General features: G+C 41.0%; 1 protein-coding gene and 1 long non-coding RNA gene across 2 annotated transcripts; both read left to right on the top strand.

Annotated features, from left to right (window-relative positions):
* The first annotated feature begins 4,642 nt into the window (after positions 1 to 4,642).
* LOC109898156 (serine/threonine-protein phosphatase 4 regulatory subunit 2-B-like) lies at positions 4,643 to 13,367 on the top strand. The gene is made up of 9 exons (XM_020493002.2): positions 4,643 to 4,796; positions 5,585 to 5,666; positions 5,961 to 6,131; positions 9,995 to 10,088; positions 10,799 to 10,836; positions 10,958 to 11,032; positions 11,153 to 11,293; positions 11,383 to 11,636; positions 11,845 to 13,367. Exons 1-9 carry the CDS (start codon positions 4,676 to 4,678, stop codon positions 12,186 to 12,188), a joined length of 1,320 nt encoding a protein of 439 aa, XP_020348591.2. The 5' UTR covers positions 4,643 to 4,675; the 3' UTR covers positions 12,189 to 13,367.
* Positions 13,368 to 19,219: 5,852 nt separating this feature from the next.
* LOC116376061 (uncharacterized) lies at positions 19,220 to 19,991 on the top strand. The gene is made up of 3 exons (XR_004211460.1): positions 19,220 to 19,330; positions 19,461 to 19,504; positions 19,827 to 19,991. It is a non-coding gene; the product is annotated as an uncharacterized LOC116376061 (long non-coding RNA).
* Positions 19,992 to 20,636: the final 645 nt, after the last annotated feature.

Raw genomic sequence — 20,636 nt, 5'->3', positions numbered from 1 at the left:
CTGGGGGCGGCCTGTCAGGAATTCCAGGATCCAGTTGCAGAGGGAGGTTTTTAGTCCCATGGTCCTTAGCTTATTGATGAGCTTTGAAGGCACTATGTTGAACACTGAGCTGTAGTCAATGAATAACATTCTCACATCAGTGTTCCTTTTGTCCAGGTGGGAAAGGACAGTGTGGAGTGCAATAGAGATTGCATCATCTGTGGATCTGTTGGGGAGGTATGCAAATTAGAGTCGGTCTAGGGTTTCGGGGATAATGGTGTTGATGTGAGCCATGACAAGCCTTTCAAAGCACTTCATTGCTACAGACGTGAGTGCTACGGGTCGGTAGTCATTTAGGCAGGTTACTTTAGTGTTCTTGGGCACAGGGACTATGGTGGTCTGCTTAAAACATGTGGGTATCACAGACTCGGACAGGGAGAGGTTGAAAATGTCAGTGAAGACAGAAAATGACTCAAGTGAAAGTCACCCATTAAAATACTACTTCAATAATAGTATTTGGTTTTAAATATACTTAAATATCAAAAGTAAAAGTATAAACCATTTCAAATTCCTTATATTAAGCAAATCAGACGGCACCATTTTATTAAAATTTTTATTGACATACAGTCTATGTATGTACACTCAGACATAATTTACAAACAAAGCATTTGTGTTTAGTCAGTCCGCCAGATCAGAGGCAGTAGGGATGATCTCTTGATAAGTGTGTGAATTGGACCATTTTCCTGTCAAAATGTAATGAGTACTTTTGGGTGTCAGGGAAAATGTATGGAATAAAAAGTGTATTATTTTCTCAAGGAATGTAGTAAAGTAAAAGTTGGCAAAAATATAAATAGTAAAGTACAGACAAAAAACGACTTAAGTAGTAATTTAAAGTATTTTTAATTAATTAATTTACACCACTGCAAGTTGAGGGAGCGTACAATTGGCATGCTGACTGCAGGAATGTCCAACAGAGCTGTTGCCAGAGAATTGAACATTCATTTCTCTGCCATAAGCCGTCTCCAACATTGTTTTAGATAATTTGGCAGTACGTCCAACTGGCCTCTCAACCGCAGACCACATGTATGGGATCGTGTGGGTGAGCCATTTGCTGATGTCAACAGAGTGATCCATAGCGGCGGTGGGGTTATGGTATGGGCATGCATAAGCTACGAACAATGAACACAATTGCATTTTATCGATGGTAATTTGAATGCACAGAGATACCGTGATGAGATATTGAGGTCCATTGTCTCATCCACCGCCATCACCTCATGTTTCACCATGATAATGCACGGCCCCATGTCACAAGGATCTATCTGTACACAATTCCTAGAAGCTGAAAATGTCCCAGTTCTTCCATGGCCTGCATCCTCACCAGACATGCCACCCATTGAGCATCGAGCATGTTTGGGATGTTCTGGATTGACATGTTTAACAGCATGTTCCAGTTCCCGTCAATATCCAGCAACTTCGCACAGCCATTGAAGAGGATTGGAACAACATTCCACAGGCCACAATCAACAGCCAGATCAACTCTATGCAAAGGAAATGTCAAGCTGCATGAGGCAAATGGGGGTCACACCAAATACTGACTGGTTTTCTGATCCACACCCCTACCTTTTTATTTATTTAGGTATCTGTGACTAACAGATGCATATCTGTATTTCTAGTCATGTGAAATCCATAGATTAGGGCTTAATAATTTTTTTCAATTGACTTATTTCCTTATATCAGCAGTTCCCAAACTTTTTATAGTTGTCATGCCCTGATCTGTTTCACCTGTTCTTGTGATTGTCTCCAGGTGTCGCTTATTTTCCCCAGTGTATTTATCCCTGTGTTTCCTGTCTCTCTGTGCCAGTTCGTCTTGTATGTTTTCAAGTCAACCAGCGTGCTCTCCCGTGCTCCTGGTTTCTATTCTATTTTTCCAGTCTCCCAGGTTTTGACCCTTTACTGTTTTTCTGGAGTCTGTACCCGCCTGCCTGACCCTTCTGCCTGCCCTGACATCGAGCCTGCCTGACACTCTTTACCTCTTGGACTGGTTTTGACCTTTTGCCTGTCCACGACCATTCTCTTGCCTACTCCTTTTGGATTATAATTAAACAACAAAGACTGTAACCATCTGCCTCCTGTGTCTGCATCTGGGTCTTGCCTTGTGCCCTTATAATAGCCCCATACCCCTTCAAACATTCAACCTCCAGCTGCGTACCCCCTCTAGCACCAGCGTCAGTGAACTCTCAAATGTTGTCTTTTGCTGTTGTAAACCTGCCACACACTATACGATACATTTATTAAACAAGAATGAATTAGTTTTTCTCACAACCCGGCTTGTGGGAAGTGACAAAGAGCTCTTATAGGACCAGGGCAAAAATAATAATATAATAATAAATAATTTTGCTCTTCATTTAGCTGTCTTACATATACAACCTTATTTGTTCATCAAAAATGGTAAATAACTCACCACAGGTTAATGAGAACGGTCTGCTTGAAAGGATAGACTTTTTTAAAACATTTATTTAACTAGGCAATTCAGTTAAGAACAAACTCTTATTTTCAATGACAGCCTAGGAACAGTGGGTTTACCTTGTCAGCTCAGGGATTCAATCTTGCAACCTTCTGGTTATTAGTCCAACGCTCTAACCACGAGGCTACCCTGCCACCCCATGTAAACTCTGCAATGTTGGGTTGTACTGGAGAGTCTCAGTCTTACATTTTTGTTCCACACAGTCTGTGCCTGTATTTAGTTTTCATGCTAGTGAGGCCCGTGGTTGCAAAGGGCATCAGTGTCTTAACAGCGCAATTTGCCAAGGCAAGAAACTCTGAGCGCAGCCCCATCCAGAAATCTGGCAGTGGCTTCTGATTAAATTTCATTTTCAGAGAACCGCTTGTTGCTATTTCGATGAGGCTCTCTCGTTCAGATATCGGTAAGTGGACTGGAGGCAGGGCATGAAAGGGATAACGAATTCAGTTGTTTGTGTTGTCCGTTTCAGGAAAGTAATTGCCCACCCAGCTCACTCAGTGGCTTCACTATATCACATTTGACGTTGTCCGTAAACTTGAGTTCATTTGCACACAAATCATACAATGATCATAGCCTCAAAATCATAGCCTCAATTTTGTTTGGCATATTAGAGAGTCCATGTAATCCTAGATTCAGATCATTCAGGTGAGGAAAAAATATCACTCAGATAGGCCAGTCGTGTGTGAAACTTGTCATCATGCAAGTGGTCAGACAAGGGAAAATGATGGTCAGTAAAGAGAACTTTAAGATTGTCTCTCAATTTACAAAAAAATGTGTCAATACTTTGCCCCTTGATAACCAGTGCACTTCTGTATGTTGTAAAAGCATTACATGGCCATATAATTGCATAATGCAGAAAATACACGAGAGTTCAGGGGCCTTGCTTTAACAAAGTTAACCATTTTCACTGCCGTGTCGAAAACGTCTTTCAAGCTGTCAGGCATTCCCTTGGCAGCAAGAGCCTCTCTGTGGATGCTGCAGTGTATCCAACTGCTTGCACACGCGTTACCACGCCATCAGTACAGATACCAACAAATCTTGACAACCAAAGTACATTTGATGTCAAAGCTGTCCAGTACTTAAAAAATATCCTCTCATGTTGGCCTGGTTTCCAGTGATTTGCAGAAGAGGATGTCTTCCTTAATTGCCCCCTCATAAACGTAACGGACATATACCAGGAGCTGTGCCATGCTCGCCACGTCTGACTCTTCCAGCTGTAACACATATAATTCACCGACTTTTTGTATGCGAAGCAATACTTGTTAGAAGACATATCCTGCCATGTCACTGATGCATCGTGGAACAGTGTTGTTTGATGAAGGCATTGTCTGTATAGTTTTTGGTGCCTTTTCCCCCCAGCGTTGCCCCAGTCATTTCTGCCGCATTAGGAAGAAATTAGTCCTCCACGATAGTATGGGGCTTGCCTGTTCAAGCCACTCGGTAGCTCACCATTTTAGAGCTTTTAGCCCCTTCTTATTAATGGAATCTGCTGCTTTTTATACATGTCTTACTACTCGAAAATCGTCTGTATTCTCTCTCAAACTCCCTTGGTTTATTTTTCTAATTGTCATGTTTAATTTCTAAATGTCTGCGCAAGAGTGAAGAGAGAGAGAGTAACGGTTAATGTGAATGGATGTTAATTATTTGACTAGTCTACCTGTATTTGACATTGTGGTGTTTCGCTGAACAAAAGATGGTTAAAAACAAAAAATAGTCGGCAGTGAAATGAGGCTACTCAGGAGAGAAAAACCTCACCCAAATGTATCGCCAGTTGGAAAATATACATGTACTGTTTCAAAATGTGAAGAAAAATGTAAATCGCATTTTTATTTGGCGTACCCGTTTGGGAATACCTGCCTTATATGAACTGTAACTCAGTAAAATCTTTGAAAGTGTTTCACGTTGCGTTTATATTTTTGTTCAGTATCAATCTGGATGGCCAGCCATAATGAACGTTCAATGTACAGATAGATCATGCTTTCAAAACAATTAAGGCAGGCTACTTTTCAGATGAGGATGGTACAGTAGTCTGTTACTCTCGTTGAGTCTCAAGTGTTCTTTTCCCCTCCAGTGTTCCATTGTGCAACTTGTTGAACAGCAGCGTACTCCCTGTACTTTCTGAAACTGATCCGCCTGTCTACCAACAGGCAGTGACCTCACGAGCGCCATATTAAAATGCTTCTTCTTCCCTACTTTTTTTGTGTTGAGAACGTAGCCACCATCAGTCGGCCTCTTGGTTTCAAGAGATTGACAGAGAACATGATGGAAATAAACTCACTCCAAGAGGCGCTCAAAGGTTATTTTGGTTCTTATGAATAGCGTAATACTTCGATTGAGAGGCAGACGTGTTGTTTACTTGATTCCACAGTGGTTAGCTAGTTATATCGCCAGGTGTTGAATGTAGCTAGCTAGCTATAAGCTAATGTTAGCAAGTCAGCTAGCTAATGCTAATATTCGGAAGAAGAAGCAACGTTGCTTAGCTAGTAGCGTTCAATTCTCAAACCTCCAGAAAAGCTATCAAGCGAGCTACGTTGTGTAATTGTTTCCTATGTGTATTTCTGGATTCAACAATGTAGCTAGCTAGTTAACCATGATGGTGTTGACAACTCCATCGCCACATAGCTAACGTTAGCTAGCTTGACACCCAGCTAGCTAAGCTAATGAACTGATTAACTACCGGTAGTTAGCTGGCTAGTTACGTTAGCTATCTAGATAAGAGATTGGCATTAAGTTAAGCCTAACTAGCTAGCTAATTGTTATGTAAATGGTACCCTAGCTAGTGTTAGTTAGGTGGCTAGTGAGCTAATTTTGTGTTCACTTGTAGCTGTTCAATTGCCACAACTAACTGTAAAGGACAGCCTTTTATGCGAACACTCAATTAAATTCGCAGTTGGTGTCAATAACTTGATTATCCCCATTTGGCAGGTGCTTGTCTGAAGCTGGCTAGCTAGCTAGTTGAATGGCTAAAACACACTGACAGTGTTGTAGCCACAAATCCCCATTCATTAGATAGTAATAAGCAAGCGAATCACTCTGTTTCCTTATCTGTTGTGCTCACTGATTTGATATCACTGTTCTCTGCAGACTTTGACAAGAAAGGGACGCAAGAAGTGGCTCCCCTGCTAGATCAGTTTCTGTGTCATGTTGCCAAGACTGGAGAAACCATGTAAGTAATGTTCCTATTGACAAACTTGGAGCTACAGATTTCATGCATATGAGAGGATGAGGCATGTTCAGTGGGAAAACTTGAACACCACTGGTCCAAATTATGGAATATGCCAAGGCCATGCCAAGTCTTTTCTGCATGTGGTGAATAACTAAATTACACATTTTACATGTTGCTAGCAAAGTTATTATAAAAAATGTGTATGCATCATATTCTCACATTTGGCTTTATTTAACAAGTTAAATCATAGAAATGTGGATTATTCCTTTTAAGAAATGTGTACTCTTTCTCCAGGGTCCAGTGGTCCCAGTTTAAAAGCTATTTCCTCTTCAAACTGGAGAAGGTGATGGATGACTTCATAGCCTCAGCACCCGATCAAAGGGGGGTAGCCAATCCCAATGTGGAGTCCATTCCATTTGAGGACATGAAGGAGAGGATACTGAAGATTGTGAATGGATACAATGGGTAGGTACCAGCAAAACCTTTAGGCAACTGTTTTCCTACAGTCATGTGATGCCATCTGGAGTTCACTATTGCTGATTTTGTGGTGGTTATACAATGGCGCCATCTACTGGATAGGCATTTCTAGATGTCACATGTACTGTAGCAGGGCTTGACATTCACTTTTTTAGCCACTTGTCCCTCAGCCTAGTAGGACTGTTCAATTTGTTTTTACTTCTCAAAAAAACATGTCAGTAACACAAATTTTACATAATTGTATGATGCAAGGAACCAATTTACAAAGTAAAATGCATTACTATCTTTACCATAGAGAATCAGACAAAAAATGTGACTACACACAATTGGCTTCGTCTTAATTGAATATTCAAAGGTCTCAAAATTCTCCTTTAGTTCTCTGCTGGAGGATGATAGCCTGGTACCCTATAAAATGTTGCAACATTACAATTACTACCAATTTTTTTTTAATGTCTTTATAAAATAATTCCCTCCAGGGCTCTAAAGAGGTTAAAAAGTGACTCTGAGACGGTTCTTGGCCCATTCATTCAAACACTGCACATTAAACATGTAAAAAGGAAATGAGGCTGATGCAACAGATATTTAGCTTAAAACTGTAATATTTATTTATTCATATCATAAGCTCAACAATGCACACATGGCTGTAGGCTATGCGCAAATGCAATTAGAGGAAAACACCTCTCAAAAGCTCACCGCACGCGCAAGTGGACCGAGATGAAAGTATCCATTAGAAATAGGGATGTGCGATATATCAGAAACCATATCGGAATCAGACGATATTAGCTAAAAATGCCAACATCGGCATTGGCCCGATGCCTGTCTAGTTTAACACCGACGTGCAAAACCGATGTCAAAGCTGACGTGCATATCTATATAATGTAGGTAGATGACGTAATGATGCCACAAAAAAACAGCGCTACACAGAATAAAATCTGAAAAATACTAAGCGCACACTTCCAACAACTAAACAAAGACGAGCAGTCATTTGAACGAGTAAGAAAATTTCAGCGAGACAACTCAAAAGGCAAAATCCATTAACGGCAAGATAATGGAATTCATTGCCCTTGACAATCAACCGTTCTCTGTTGTGGATGATGTTGGCTTTCGCCGACTGGTCGAGCACCTTGAGCCCCGGTACACACCACCAAGTATGTGCTATTTTTCAGATTTTGCCCTGCCGGAGTTACACAGAATTGTTGAAACGCACATCCATGAACTACTTGCTATGTGCGTCACTGCTATTAGCTTCACGACTGACATTTGTAACAGCGATGTCCGGCCTATGAGCATGCTGAGTCTGACAGCACAGTTGGTCGACAGCCATATTGCATGCTCAAGAATGTGCCAGTTCTCATACCGCTGCTGCCATTTCAATGGCATTTTAGAACATGTTTGAAACTTGGAAATATGAACACACTCCTAGCTCCACAACTGACTCGAGAAATAAGCTCATCAACTGCGTCTGCTGCAGACATTTTACCCTCTGTCATGGCATAGAACACCTGCTCAACAAAACTGCCGACAGACCGTGGGTTTAAAACTGGCAAAAGTACTCAAGGCTGTGAACAAGCGATTCGGTGGCATTCTCTGAGCCTCTTTACTGTGTTGCCACCATGCTCGATGCTAGGTACAAGGACCGCTACTTTGATTCAGACAAGAAACAGGGTTTATGTGAAATGTTAGCCACAGCTGGACATGATGGAAACAGACACAGTGACAGTGCGCATCGCAGAAGAGGCCACAGAGCTGAAACTTCACTGCTTGACATGTATGATGAAATCCTGGTTGAGACTGAAGAAATTAACAATGAAACAGCAAGTGAGTGAAAAAAGATTATGTCAAATCAAACTTTATTTGTCACATGCGCCGAATACAACTTGATCGTGAAATGCTTACTCACAAGCCCTGTACCAACAGTGCAGTTTTACTGGTAATGGGGACATACGTAAATGCCAACAAAATAACTTTGTGTTTCAACTATTTAACTGTACTAGTCCGTAAAGATGTTAAATATCAGTATCGGGTTTTTTTGGCAAGGAAAATATTGGATATTGGACAAAAATGCAATCTGTGCATCCCTAATTGGAAATCTAAAGATGCATCAACTAGCATGGGTTACTAATATGACTAGGATTATGCCTTTGGCTGCTGGGCAATAAAATTAAGTTTATTTGAAAACCAGTAGAACATGAGAAAATTCCTGGTTTCAATTGCATATTAAGTATTTGTAAAATAATTGCCTCAACATCTCTATGGTAGCTTTTTTTTTGGGGGGGGGGGGGGGGGGGGGGTGTAAATAAATAAGCAGACATTGAATAGCCTTTGAGCATGGTGAAGTTATTACTTACACTTTGGATGGTGTATAAAAATCCTTACTAACTCAGTTGCTGTAGAGGAAGGAAATCGCTCAGGGATTTCACAATGAGGCCAATGGTGACTTTTAAACAGTTAAGAGTTTAATGCCTGTGACGGGAGAGAACCGAGGATGAATCAACAACGTTGTAGTAACTCCACAATACTAACCTAATTGACCGTGAAAAGGAGCCGTTACAGAATACAAATATTCCAAATGTGCATCCTTTTTGCAACAAGGCATTAAAGTTAAACTGCAAAAAATGTGACAAAGAAATTCACTTTAAGTCCTGAATACATAGCAGTATGTTTGGGGAAAATACAACACATCACTGAGTACCACTCTCCATATTTTCAAGCATGGTGGTGGCTGCATCATGTTATGGGTATGCTTGTCATCGACAAGGACTAGGAGTATTTTAGGATAAGAAGAAACTGAATAGAGTTAAGCACAGCCAAAATCCTAGAGAAACCTGGTTCAGTCTGCTTTCTAACAAACACAGGGAGACAAATTCACCTTTCAGCAGGATTATAACTTAAAACACAAGGCCAAATATACACTGGAGTTGCTTACCAAGATAACATTGACTGTTCCTGAGTGGTGTAGTTAGTTTTGGCTTAAATCTAAGGCAAGACTTGCCAGAGCTTGACACATATTTAAATGAATGGGAAAATATTGTACAATACAGGTGTGTAAAACTCTTAGACTTACATGTATTGACTCAGTGGTGTGAATACTTGTGTAAATTAGATATTTATCTTTCATTTTCAATCATTTAGCAAACATTTCTAAAAACATGTTTTCACTGTCGTTATGGGGTATTCTGTGTAGATGGGTGAGAGATCCATTTTGAATTCAGGCAATAACACAACAAAATGTGGAATAAGTCAAGTGGTATGAATACTTTCTGAAGGCACTATGTAATATTATCCCTTTCTTTTCTTTAGCTAGTCTGTTTTTCACTTTAGTTTTTACAGCTTTTTTTTAAACATTTATACACAGCATTCATTTATATATATTTTTTATACACATTACATTTAATAAATAGTACTGACATCTCTGGTATACATTATATGTAGGGTTTTCCAGTAATGACCATTACCGATCATGAGCTCTCTAATATCACCCCTGAGCTACTCACAGCCCATCTCACCCATCACGCTCTTTTGATTTCCATGTGCCATATAATTTTCAACTGTGCTGTGATGTCTTACATGAATTTGAAACATTTGTAATTGCATAGTATCCACAGAGCTAAAGATGAAAACCTTTCCTACGAGTATTATTATATTGTTGATTGACTATGGCTTTCCAAATCACCCAACACTGCTGTTTGTAGTGTTCATTTTAAATCAATGTTGTGTTTTTTCAGCCACTCTTGAACCTGTGACCAGAAACAAGCTACATGGGGGCAATACCAGAATAAATGATCTAATTATTCTCTCTTCGCAGCAAAATCGGGTTTGTTTTAATCAACTCCTTACCATCATTCCCTCAGAATTCCATTTACGATCCAGCGTTTGTGTGAGCTGCTTACAGAACCCAAGAGGAATTACACAGGAACAGAGAAATTCCTCAGAGGTGTTGAGAAGGTGAGTTCAGTGCCACATTAGATAGGATTTTTATAGTGTGTGTAATATTTTATTTATTTATATATATATATATATATATATGTGTGTGTGTATATCTCCCTCATATAATCTATCATTAACAGTACCAGTCAAAAGTTACACATTCAATGGTTTTTATTTATTTTTATTTCCTACATTGTAATATAATAGTGACATCATAAACTATGAAATAACACAATAATAATCATGTAGTAAGCAAAAAAGTGTTAAAACAAATTCAAATATATTTTAGATTCTTCAAAGTAGCCACCCTTTGCCTTGACAGCTTTCCACACTCTTGGCATTCTCTCAAAACAGTTTCATGAGGTAGTCACCTGAAATGCATTTCAATTAACAGGCGTGCCTTGTTAAAGTTAATTTGTGGAATTTCTTTCCTTCTTAATGCATTTGAGCCAATCAGTTGTGTTGTGACAAGGTAAGGGTGGTATACAGAAGATAGCCCTATTTGTTAAAAGACCAAGTCCATATTATGACAGTCCATCATTACTTTAAGACATGAAGGTCAGTCAATGCAGAAAATGTCAAGAACTTTGAAAGTTCAAGTGCAGTCGCAAAAACCATCAAGGATCTCAAATATTAATTTTAATTTTATTTTTTTGAACACATCTCAATAAAATAGTATTTATATATATTGCAGTGTTTGGTTTGTAATAGGGTTTTTCTTCTCCCAGAATGTGATGGTGGTCAGCTGTGTGCATCCTACCTCAGAGTAAGGGTTGTCTTTTCCTTATTGTTATACATTATAGCAATGAAACATTTTTAGAGGTGTGTTTTATGAAGTTTATATGATGTTCGGAATTGTCATTGTGATGTTTCTCTCTGTCATGAAGGAAAAACGGATGCAGTGGTGTGAATAGAATTAATGGTGTTATGTTGCCTGGAAACTCATCTGCTTTTACAGAGAGGTAAAGCGCATAGGACAGGTTCTCATTCTCCCATCCTAGTTTCACGTCAGTGATAATTGCCTAAAGGTAAATGCAGAAAATAAACCTCACTTTTCTTAGTCTCTTATTATTTTCTTGCAGGAAAGTTAATGGCCCAGGGACCCCCAGGCCGCTGAACAGACCAAAACTCTCTCTAGCCAGCTCACTAGAGACAAACGGTCTACCGGACAGTACAGAAAACAAAGATCCTACCACAGAGCAGGGACATGACACACATTCCAGGTACTTCAGTTGCTACCCAAAAGACCATGTGATACTCACTTTGTACCGTTCTTTTATGAATTTAATGCATGTTGAATCTTCTTTCTCAGTGAGGTGTCAGCATCGGATACGCTAGGGAGCTCTGTGAAGAACAAGCACTATGACGATCAGGAGGTTATGGAGGCGGAGCAGCACGAGGTGAAGAGGCTCAAGTTCAACAAAGATAAAGAGGAGGAGCAGAAGGTGGACACCCTCAGCTCCTGCCATGCTGACAGCTTGTCGGAAGAGACAGAGTCCATGGTCCAGGAGAAGGAGGAGGAGGACAGTGAGGCTGCCAGTACTGCTGGGACTTGTGAAGACCAAGGTAGGACTACATTTTCACCTTTTTCCATCATGGAAAAGTATACATCGCTGGTGAAATCCGTTGTGGATATTATTAAGTGTATGAGCAGAACCAGGAGTTGCCTGAATTCTGAGGTGTTCATTGCAAGTTCAGCTTATCTGTGTGCCAGATCTATGAGAACCCAGTTAACATTGCTTACTCTGTTTTTGTTTCCTTGCCTGTCCCACAGAGCCATCGAGCACACAGTCGGAGCCATCAGCAGGGCCCGGGGTGGATAAGCAGGCAGACGGGGAGGTACCTTGTGACTCCCAAGAGGAAGGTAATGACATGGACCAGTCAGAACAGCAGGCCACTGCTGGCGTCCTGAAGAACCCTGAGGCCCGGGACAGCGATGAGGGCAGTGACCCAGTCAGCAGCAGTAGCGCCAGCAGCTGTAACAGTGCGGAGAATGAATCCAGGGAAGAGGCAGCCCCTGCTCCCTCCAGCAGTACTCCTGAGCCAGCTGCAGAGGGTGCCATGGAGAGTGGCAGCCAGGACACTGGGACCAGTGAAGAGCCCATGGAGCAGGACTAACAGCTCCTCAGGATCGATCTATTGACCATTAAGAACATCTGTCCTCAAGTCTAGCTTGAGTGTCACCGGTGAAGGGGCTACTTCATCCTGGTCCCCTAGATACTTTACGCCTTGTCTACATTTTGGCTACTCCTCAAAATGACCACCTGTCATTGATGTGGACATCCACATTTTATTTTCAATTGAAGATTTTTTAACTGGATTATTTTCTTCCCCTACACTCTATTTAAGAGTTTCCTTTTAAGGCTTGTGGTCTCCAGAGGTCTTTGTTTCAGCCTTGGTCAGTCTTTTGGGTTGCATATGATGTTTGTTCAAGCTGTGCTGATTGGACGGTATGTTCACCTGGGTATTGTTTTCTCATCAGTTTGAGCATTTGACAGGTAAAGCAGGCCCAGTTCTGTTCCTGTAGCCAGTTGTTTTTCTCTGTGGATTATCATCCCCGCCAAACCACCAGAGTCAGGACAGAGCTAACCCTGCTAACTAACCTCTTAATTATTTATGCCGTTAGTTACTTACTCAAGAGATGAGCTAGCTAGCATTTCTGTTTGACTGAAGCTCGAGCCTCAGCATCCAGCCCATACCACTGTTTTTACTCATGTGCCGCCATCTTGGCTGTTGAGGAAAAAGTATCTTTCTATGTTATTTAAAAAAATCTATTTTCCTCGTGAGATGGAGTATTGTATTAGATTTTCCATGTGAGACCATATTCTCCTTTTTAAAATGCGTCTGTTGTCTTTGCTATGATGCACTACTGACCCAACTCGAAGAGTAATGTAACATGCTAATTTTACCTTCAGATATAAGATTATATCATTTTGGGGGCACCATAATTTATATAAACATTTCAACTCAACTACTTATTTTGTAAAATGTTATTTTGTGGCAGCCAGTTTAGTTTCCAAAACCAGCTGTAAGTACAAGATGACTTCCAATTTGGATTGTGATGTCACCAAGTTGTTTGACTGACAGATATCCAGAGCAGTTACTGGTTTCTTTCTATAGCTGTACTTTTGATATTTTAGAATTTTAAATTTCTGTAAAGTAGACTTTTGTAGATTGTAATACAGTATGTGTTCACTTCCTTTGTGAAACCATATAATTGTATAATTTCTGTGTATACTCTGAATGATTTTGCTTTCAATGCAGTATTCAGATAAAGCAATAAATGTTCACATTTTTGTGTGGTCATGCTTTCTTACCTGTGAGGCATCTCGTTTAGTCCACTGAGCTGCTTTAAAAGCTGCATGTTAACCCGACTGGTATCAGATGACCTATGTCACAACCTCATCACCTCTGCAGAATTTTTTTAAATAAATGTGTTGAAAACAATGTGAATTTATAGCCATTTAGCCATTAAATCCTCAGTTCAAGACTATTCCTCGGTCACATTTTGTATTTGAACAGGTTGTACAATGTGTCCCTTGCCTGAGGTCTTGAGGTCTTAAGAGCTGAAGACTAATGTCTAGGCTTTGGCTCAAAGGGCCAATGCAGTCATGCAGTCAACCTGATCGGTTACTTATGTATTCTTGAAATCCTCAAACTGCCATCAGTTTAAGACCAAACACAAGAATGTATGAGAATTGTTAGGTTATACACAGTGTATAACTATTTTAACACCTATATTAGAACACCTTCCTAATACAGAGTTGCACCCCCTTTTGCTCTCAGAACAGCCTCAATTCGTCGGGGCAGGGACACTACAAGGTGTCAAGCGTTCCACAAGGATGCTAGCCCATGTTGGCCCCAATGCTTCCCACAGTTGTGTCAAGTTGGCTGGATGTCCTTTGTGTGGTGGCCCATTCTTGATATACACGGGAAACTGTTGAGCATGAAAAACTCAGCAGGGTTGCAGTTCTTGACACACAGACTGGTGCGCATGGCAAGTACATTGCATTCGGAAAGTATTCAGACCCCTTTAGCTTTTCCACATGTTACATTACAGCATTTTTCTAAAATGGATTACATTGTTTTCCCCCTCATCTACACACAATACCCCATAATGACAAAGCTAAAACAGGTTCAGACATTTTTGTAAGTTAATTAAAAATATCACATTTACGTAAGTAATCCAGACCCTTTACTCTTTGTTGAAGCACCTTTGGCAGCGATTACAGCCTCAAGTCTTGGGTATGACGCTACAAGCTTGGCACCTGTATTTGGGGTATTTCTCCCATTCTTCTCAGCAGATCCTATCAAGCTTTGTCAGATTATATGGGGAGTGTTGCTGCACAGCTATTTTCAGGTCTCCAGAGATATTAGATCGGGTTCAAGTCCGGGCTCTGGCTGGGCCACTCAAGGATGTTTAGAGACTTCTCCCGAGGCCACTCCTGCATTGTCTTGGCTGTGTGTTTAGGGTCGTTGTCCTGTTGGAAGGTGAACCTTCACCCCAGTCAGGCAAAAGATTTCAATCGTTGGTTTCATCAGACCAGAGAATCTTGTTTCTCATGGTCAGAGTCCTTTAGATTAGAGGTTGACCGATTAATCGGAATGGCTGATTAATTAGGGCCAATTTCAAGTTTTCATAACAATCGGAAATCTGTGTTTTTGGACACCGATTATAATTTTTTTACACCTTTATTTAATCTTTATTTAACTAGGCAAGTCCGTTAAGAACACATTCTTATTTTCAATGACGGCCTAGGAACGGTGGGTTAACTGCCTCGTCCATGGGCAGAACGACAGATTTTCACCTTGTCAGCTCGGGGATTCAATCTTGAAACTTTACAATTAACGAGTCCAACGCTCTAACCACCTGTCTCTCATTGCACTCCACAAGGAGACTGCCTGTTACGCGAATGCAGTAAGCCAAGGTAAGTTGCTAGCTAGCATTAAACTTATCTTATAAAAAACAATCATAATAACTAGTTAACTACACATGGTTGATGATATTACTATTTTATCTAGCGTGTCCTGTGTTGCATATAATCGATGCGGTGCATATTGTTGCTTCAATGTGTACCTAACCATGAACATCAATGTTCATTTCAATGTCCTTTCTTAAAATCAATACACAGAAGTATATACACTGCTCAAAAAAATAAAGGGAACACTAAAATAACACATCCTAGATCTGAATTAATTAAATATTCTTATTAAATACTTTTTTCTTTACATAGTTGAATGTGCTGACAACAAAATCACACAAAAATTATCAATGGAAATCAAATTTATCAACCCATGGAGGTCTGGATTTGGAGTCACACTCAAAATGAAAGTGGAAAACCACACTACAGGCTGATCCAACGTTGATGTAATGTCCTTAAAACAAGTCAAAATGAGGCTCAGTAGTATGTGTGGCCTCCACGTGCCTGTATGACCTCCCTACAACGCATGGGCATGCTCCTGATGAGGTGGCGGATGGTCTCCTGAGGGATCTCCTCCCAGACCTGGACTAAAGCATCCGCCAACTCCTGGACAGTCTGTGGTGCAACGTGGCGTTGGTGGATGGAGCGAGACATGATGTCCCAGATGTGCTCAATTGGATACAGGTCTGGGGAACGAACGGGCAGGCCAGTCCATAGCATCAATGCCTTCCTCTTGCAGGAACTGCTGACACACTCCAGCCACATGAGGTCTAGCATTGTCTTGCATTAGGAGGAACCCAGGGCCAACCGCACCAGCATATGGTCTCACAAGGGGTCTGAGGATCTCATCTCGGTACCTAATGGCAGTCAGGCTACCTCTGGCGAGCACATGGAGGCCCCCCAAAGAAACCCCACACCATGACTGACCCACCGCCAAACCGGTCACGCTGGAGGATGTTGCAGGCAGCAGAACGTTCTCCACGGCATCCCCAGACTCTGTCACATCTGTCACCGGCTCAGTGTGAGCCTGCTTTCATCTGTGAAGAGCACAGGGCGCCAGTGGCAAATTTGCCAATCTTGGTGTTCTCTGGCAAATGCCAAACGTCCTGCACGGTGTTGGGCTGTAAGCACAACCCCCACCTGTGGATGTCGGGCCCTCATACCACCCTCATGGAGTCTGTTTCTGACCGTTTGAGCAGACACATGCACATTTGTGGCCTGCAGGAGGTAATTTTGCAGGGCTCTGGCAGTGCTCCTCCTTGCACAAAGGCGGAGGTAGCGGTCCTGCTGCTGTGTTGTTGCCCTCCTACGGCCTCCTCCACGTCTCCAGATGTACTGGCCTGTCTCCTGGTAGCGCCTCCATGCTCTGGACACTACGCTGACAGACACAGCAAACCTTCTTGCAGCAAACCTTCTATAATTTCCACCTGTTGTCTATTCCATTTGCACAACAGCATGTTAAATTTATTGTCAATCAGTGTTGCTTCCTAAGTGGACAGTTTGATTTCACAGAAGTGTGATTGACTTGGAGTTACATTGTGTTGTTTAAGTGTTCCCTTTATTATTTTGAGCAGTGTATTTTTAAACCTGCATATTTAGCTAAAAGAACTCCAGGTTAGCAGGCAATATTAACCAGGTGAAATTGTGTCACTTCTCTTGCGTTCATTGCATGCAGAGTCAGTGTATATGCAACCGTTTGGGCCGCCTAATTTGCCAGAGTTTTATGTAATTATGACATAACATTGAAGGTTGTGCAATGTAACAGGAATATTTAGACTAATGGATGCCACCCCTTAGATAAAATACGGAACGGTTCCGTATACGGCATTTCACTGAAAGAATAAACGTCTTGTTTTCGAGATGATAGTTTCCGGATTCGACCATATCAATGACTTAGGCTCGTATTTCTGTGTGTTATTATGTTATAACTAAGTCTATGATTTGATAGAGCAGTCTGACTGAGCAGTGGTAGGCAGCAGCAGGCTCGTAAGCATTCATTCAAACAGCACTTTCTTGCATTTTGCCAGCTGCTCTTCGTTGTGCATCAAGCAGTGTGCTGTTTATGACTTCAAGCCTATCAACTCCCGAGATTAGGCTGGTGTAACCGATGTGAAATGGCTAGCTAGTTAGCGGAGTGCTCGCTGTTAGCGTTTCAAACGTCACTCGCTCTGAGACTTGGAGTAGTTGTTCCCGAGGGTGGCTGTTGTCGTTGTGTTCTTGGTTCGAGCCCAGGGAGGAGCGAGGAGAGGGACGGAAGCTATACTGTTACATTGGTAATACTAAAGTGCCTATAAGAACATCCAATAGTCAAAGGCTAATGAAATACAAATGGTATAGAGAGATATAATGGTATAGAGTCCTATAATTCCTATAATAACTCCAACCTAAAACTTCTTACCTGGGAATATTGAAGACTCATGTTAAAAGGAACCACCAGCTTTCATGTGTTCTCATGTTCTGAGCAAGGAACTTAAACGTTAGCTTTCTTACATGGCACATATTGCACTTTTACTTTCTTCTCCAACACTTTGTTTTTGCATTATTTAAACCAAAATGAACACGTTTCATTATTTATTTGAGGCTAAATTGATTTTATTGATGTATTATGTTAAGTTAAAATAAGTGTCCATTCAGTATTGTTGTAATTGTCATTATAACAAATAAAAAAATAAAAAAAAATCGTCTGATTAATCGGTATCGGCCTGTTTTGGTCCTCCAATAAATCGGTCGACCTCTACTTTAGATGCCTTTTGGCAAACTCCAAGGAGTGGCTTCCGTCTGGCCACTACCATAAAGGCCTGATTGGTGGAGTGCTGCTGAGATGGTTGTCATTCTGGAAGGTTCTCATCTCTACAAAGGATCTCTGGAGCTCTGTCAGAGTGACCATCGGGTTTTTGGTCTCCTCCCTGACCAAGGCCCTTCTCCCCCGATTGCTCAGTTTGGCTAGGCGGACAGCTCTAGGAAGAGTCTTTGTAGTTCCAAACTTCTTCCATTTAAAAATGATGGAGGCCACTGTGTTCTTGGGGACCTTCAATCCTGCAGAAATGTTTTGGTACCCTTCCCCAGATCTGTGCCTCAACACAATCCTGTCTTGGATTTCTACAAACAATTTCTTTGACCTAATAGCTGGGTTTTTGCTCTGACATGCACTGTCAACTGTTGGACCCTTACATAGACAGGTGTGTGCCTTTCCAAATCATGTCCAATCAATTGAATTTACCACAGGTGGACGCCAATAAAGTTGTAGAATCATCTCAAGGATGATCAATGGAAACAGGATGCACCTGAGCACAATTTCTAGTCTCAGCAAAGGGTCTGAATAATTAAGGTTTTTCTGTTTTTTATTTGTATTAAATTCACAATGTCTAAAGCCTGTTTTTTTCTAAAACCTGTTTTTTTCAGAGTAAGGCTGTGACGTAACAACATTTGGAAAAAGTCAAGGGGTCTGAATTCTTTCTGAATGCACTATACTACCGTACCCTGTACAAAGGCACTTAAATGTTTTGTCTTGCCCATTCACCCTCTGAATGGCACACATACACAATCCATGTATCAATTGTCTCAAGGCTTAAAAATCGCTCTTTAACCTGTCTCCTCTCCTTCATCTACACTGATTGAAGTGGATTTAACAGGTGACATCAATCAGGATCATAGCTTTCACCTGGATTCACCTGGTCAGTCTGTCATGGAAAGGTCTGTCATGTTTTGTTCACTCAGTGTATTTGTGAAGGCTCACTGGTACCTTAAGTTTGTATGCCTTGACTAAACACATCCATTCTGAACATATGTCTTTCTCGTGAGAATAAAAGTTAACTAGGAGATCATAGTTTGGGGTTTGAAGAGCCTTTGTTACCACACTGCATGTGGAGATCCTGGGCTGGCGTGGTTACACTTGGTCTGCAGCTGTGAGGCTGGTTGGACGTACTGCCAAATTCTTTAAAATTATGGTAGAGAAAGTAACAAATTCTCTGGCAACAGCTCTGGTGGACATTCCTGCAGTCCACATGCCAAATGCACGCTCCCTCAAAACTTGAGACATCTGTGGCATTGTGTTGTGACAAAACAGCAAATTTTTTGAGTGGCCTTTTATTGTCCCCAGCACAAGGTGCACCTGTTTAATGATCACGCTGTTTAATCAGCTTCTTGATATGCCACACCTGTCAGGTGGATGTATTATCTTGGTAAAGGAGAAACGCTCACTAACAGAAATGCAATCAAATTTGTGCACACAATTTGAGAGAAATAAGCTTTTTGTGTGTATGGAACATTTCTGGGATCTTATATTTCAGCTCATGAAACATGGGACCAACACTACAAAGAGCTGGGTTAATTTAAAATGTAAACAGATTGCTGTGTTTTCTGTCTCATATAAGTTTACACACTGGTGTATGCTGCTGAAGGAGCCTCATTATTTCTCAACTGTGTTTGAAAGACTATCTTTGATATAAACTCTATTGTTTGATCTCAGGGGACCTGGCTTCATTACTTGGGGATCAAAGAAGGCTAAATAAGGTAAATATCCAGGCAGCCCATGGTCAGGTCTGTATGTAGAGTAGGGTCATTATCTGCCTCTCATAACATCACAAAGGTAACACATGGTACAAAGACCAACAGCAACCCTTTCTTTAGGCTTGCCAAATTTAAGACATTTAGTAATTTAAGGAAATACAGTGTGAAATGAACGACTTGCACAGTTGGCTTAGCTTTTTATGCATTTCTAATTATCCTTAATGGGAGTTCATTGTTCTTGGCACTTTTGTAGTCTAACTTAAACTTGGATGAAATGTAAATTTAAGTGGCTCAATATAGCTTTAATTAATTAATCGCTGCCCAGGTGACGGTGCCAACTTTTACTCCTTGGCACTGGGCTCCAGTACAACCCAATGGAGTTCTGTGTGTGCTTTGGATCTGAAGCAAGCTTTTACTAATGTAAGTGATCTTTGTTTTCCTATTCACTGAGAATCAAAGATAAAAATGTGGCCCTCTCAAGGACATCAGATAATCTGCTCCAAAACCTCAATTTCCATAAACAAAGCCTTACTGTTTCAGTCTACAGCAACCCTTCAGTATCTACGTTACACAATTTGGAATAGTCCCCAAGTGTTCTCCTACAGTCCAGAATGGAAAATATTGCCCTTCTGAGAAAGAAGCTGAGTTGCCTATCTACACAGCTGTTTCACAATGCAGATATGTATGTCTATAGTAGCCTACTTTCATACTGTATGTCCTGAATCTTCTATCCCAAGACAACAAACCCTGAATCTAAATTCAGTAGAACTTGCTGGCTTGCTCCAGTGCATAACACAAGGTTGGGCAAACTACTACAAACGTGTTAAGGGGATGATTATTTTGGGTTGAAAAAACAACACTCTAGGCCACACTAAAACTAGACAGAAATAATAATGGACCTATATATTTTTAAACAACTGCCCCTTTTCTGGTCCGCAAATAGATTTTGACAAAACATGTCATCTGTGCAACCCTCTGTTGAATTTCAAATCCCAATGTGGCCCTCGCGCCAAATAGTTTGCCCACCCCTAGCATAATCAATCAAGCTAACTGCTTTTGACTTCTCTTTACAGTTTAATTATGAGTTCCTTGGATCAGGAGCCATGCCTAATTTCCACATTACTTATAATTTATT

The sequence above is a fragment of the Oncorhynchus kisutch genome, linkage group LG1, assembly GCF_002021735.2.
Source record: "Oncorhynchus kisutch isolate 150728-3 linkage group LG1, Okis_V2, whole genome shotgun sequence".
Taxonomy (NCBI): Eukaryota; Metazoa; Chordata; class Actinopteri; order Salmoniformes; family Salmonidae; genus Oncorhynchus; species Oncorhynchus kisutch.
The sequence above is the reverse complement of the archived record's forward strand: the minus strand, read 5'-3'. Positions and strand labels throughout refer to the sequence as shown.

Bases quoted from the DNA above. Each gene is read 5' to 3' on its own strand.
- LOC109898156 (XM_020493002.2), top strand. From the start codon at position 4,676: ATGCTTCTTCTTCCCTACTTTTTTTGTGTTGAGAACGTAGCCACCATC. The intron at 5,667-5,960 runs GTAAGTAATGTT...CTCTTTCTCCAG, and splicing joins GCCAAGACTGGAGAAACCAT to GGTCCAGTGGTCCCAGTTTA. The intron at 11,033-11,152 runs GTAAAGCGCATA...ATTTTCTTGCAG, and splicing joins TCATCTGCTTTTACAGAGAG to GAAAGTTAATGGCCCAGGGA.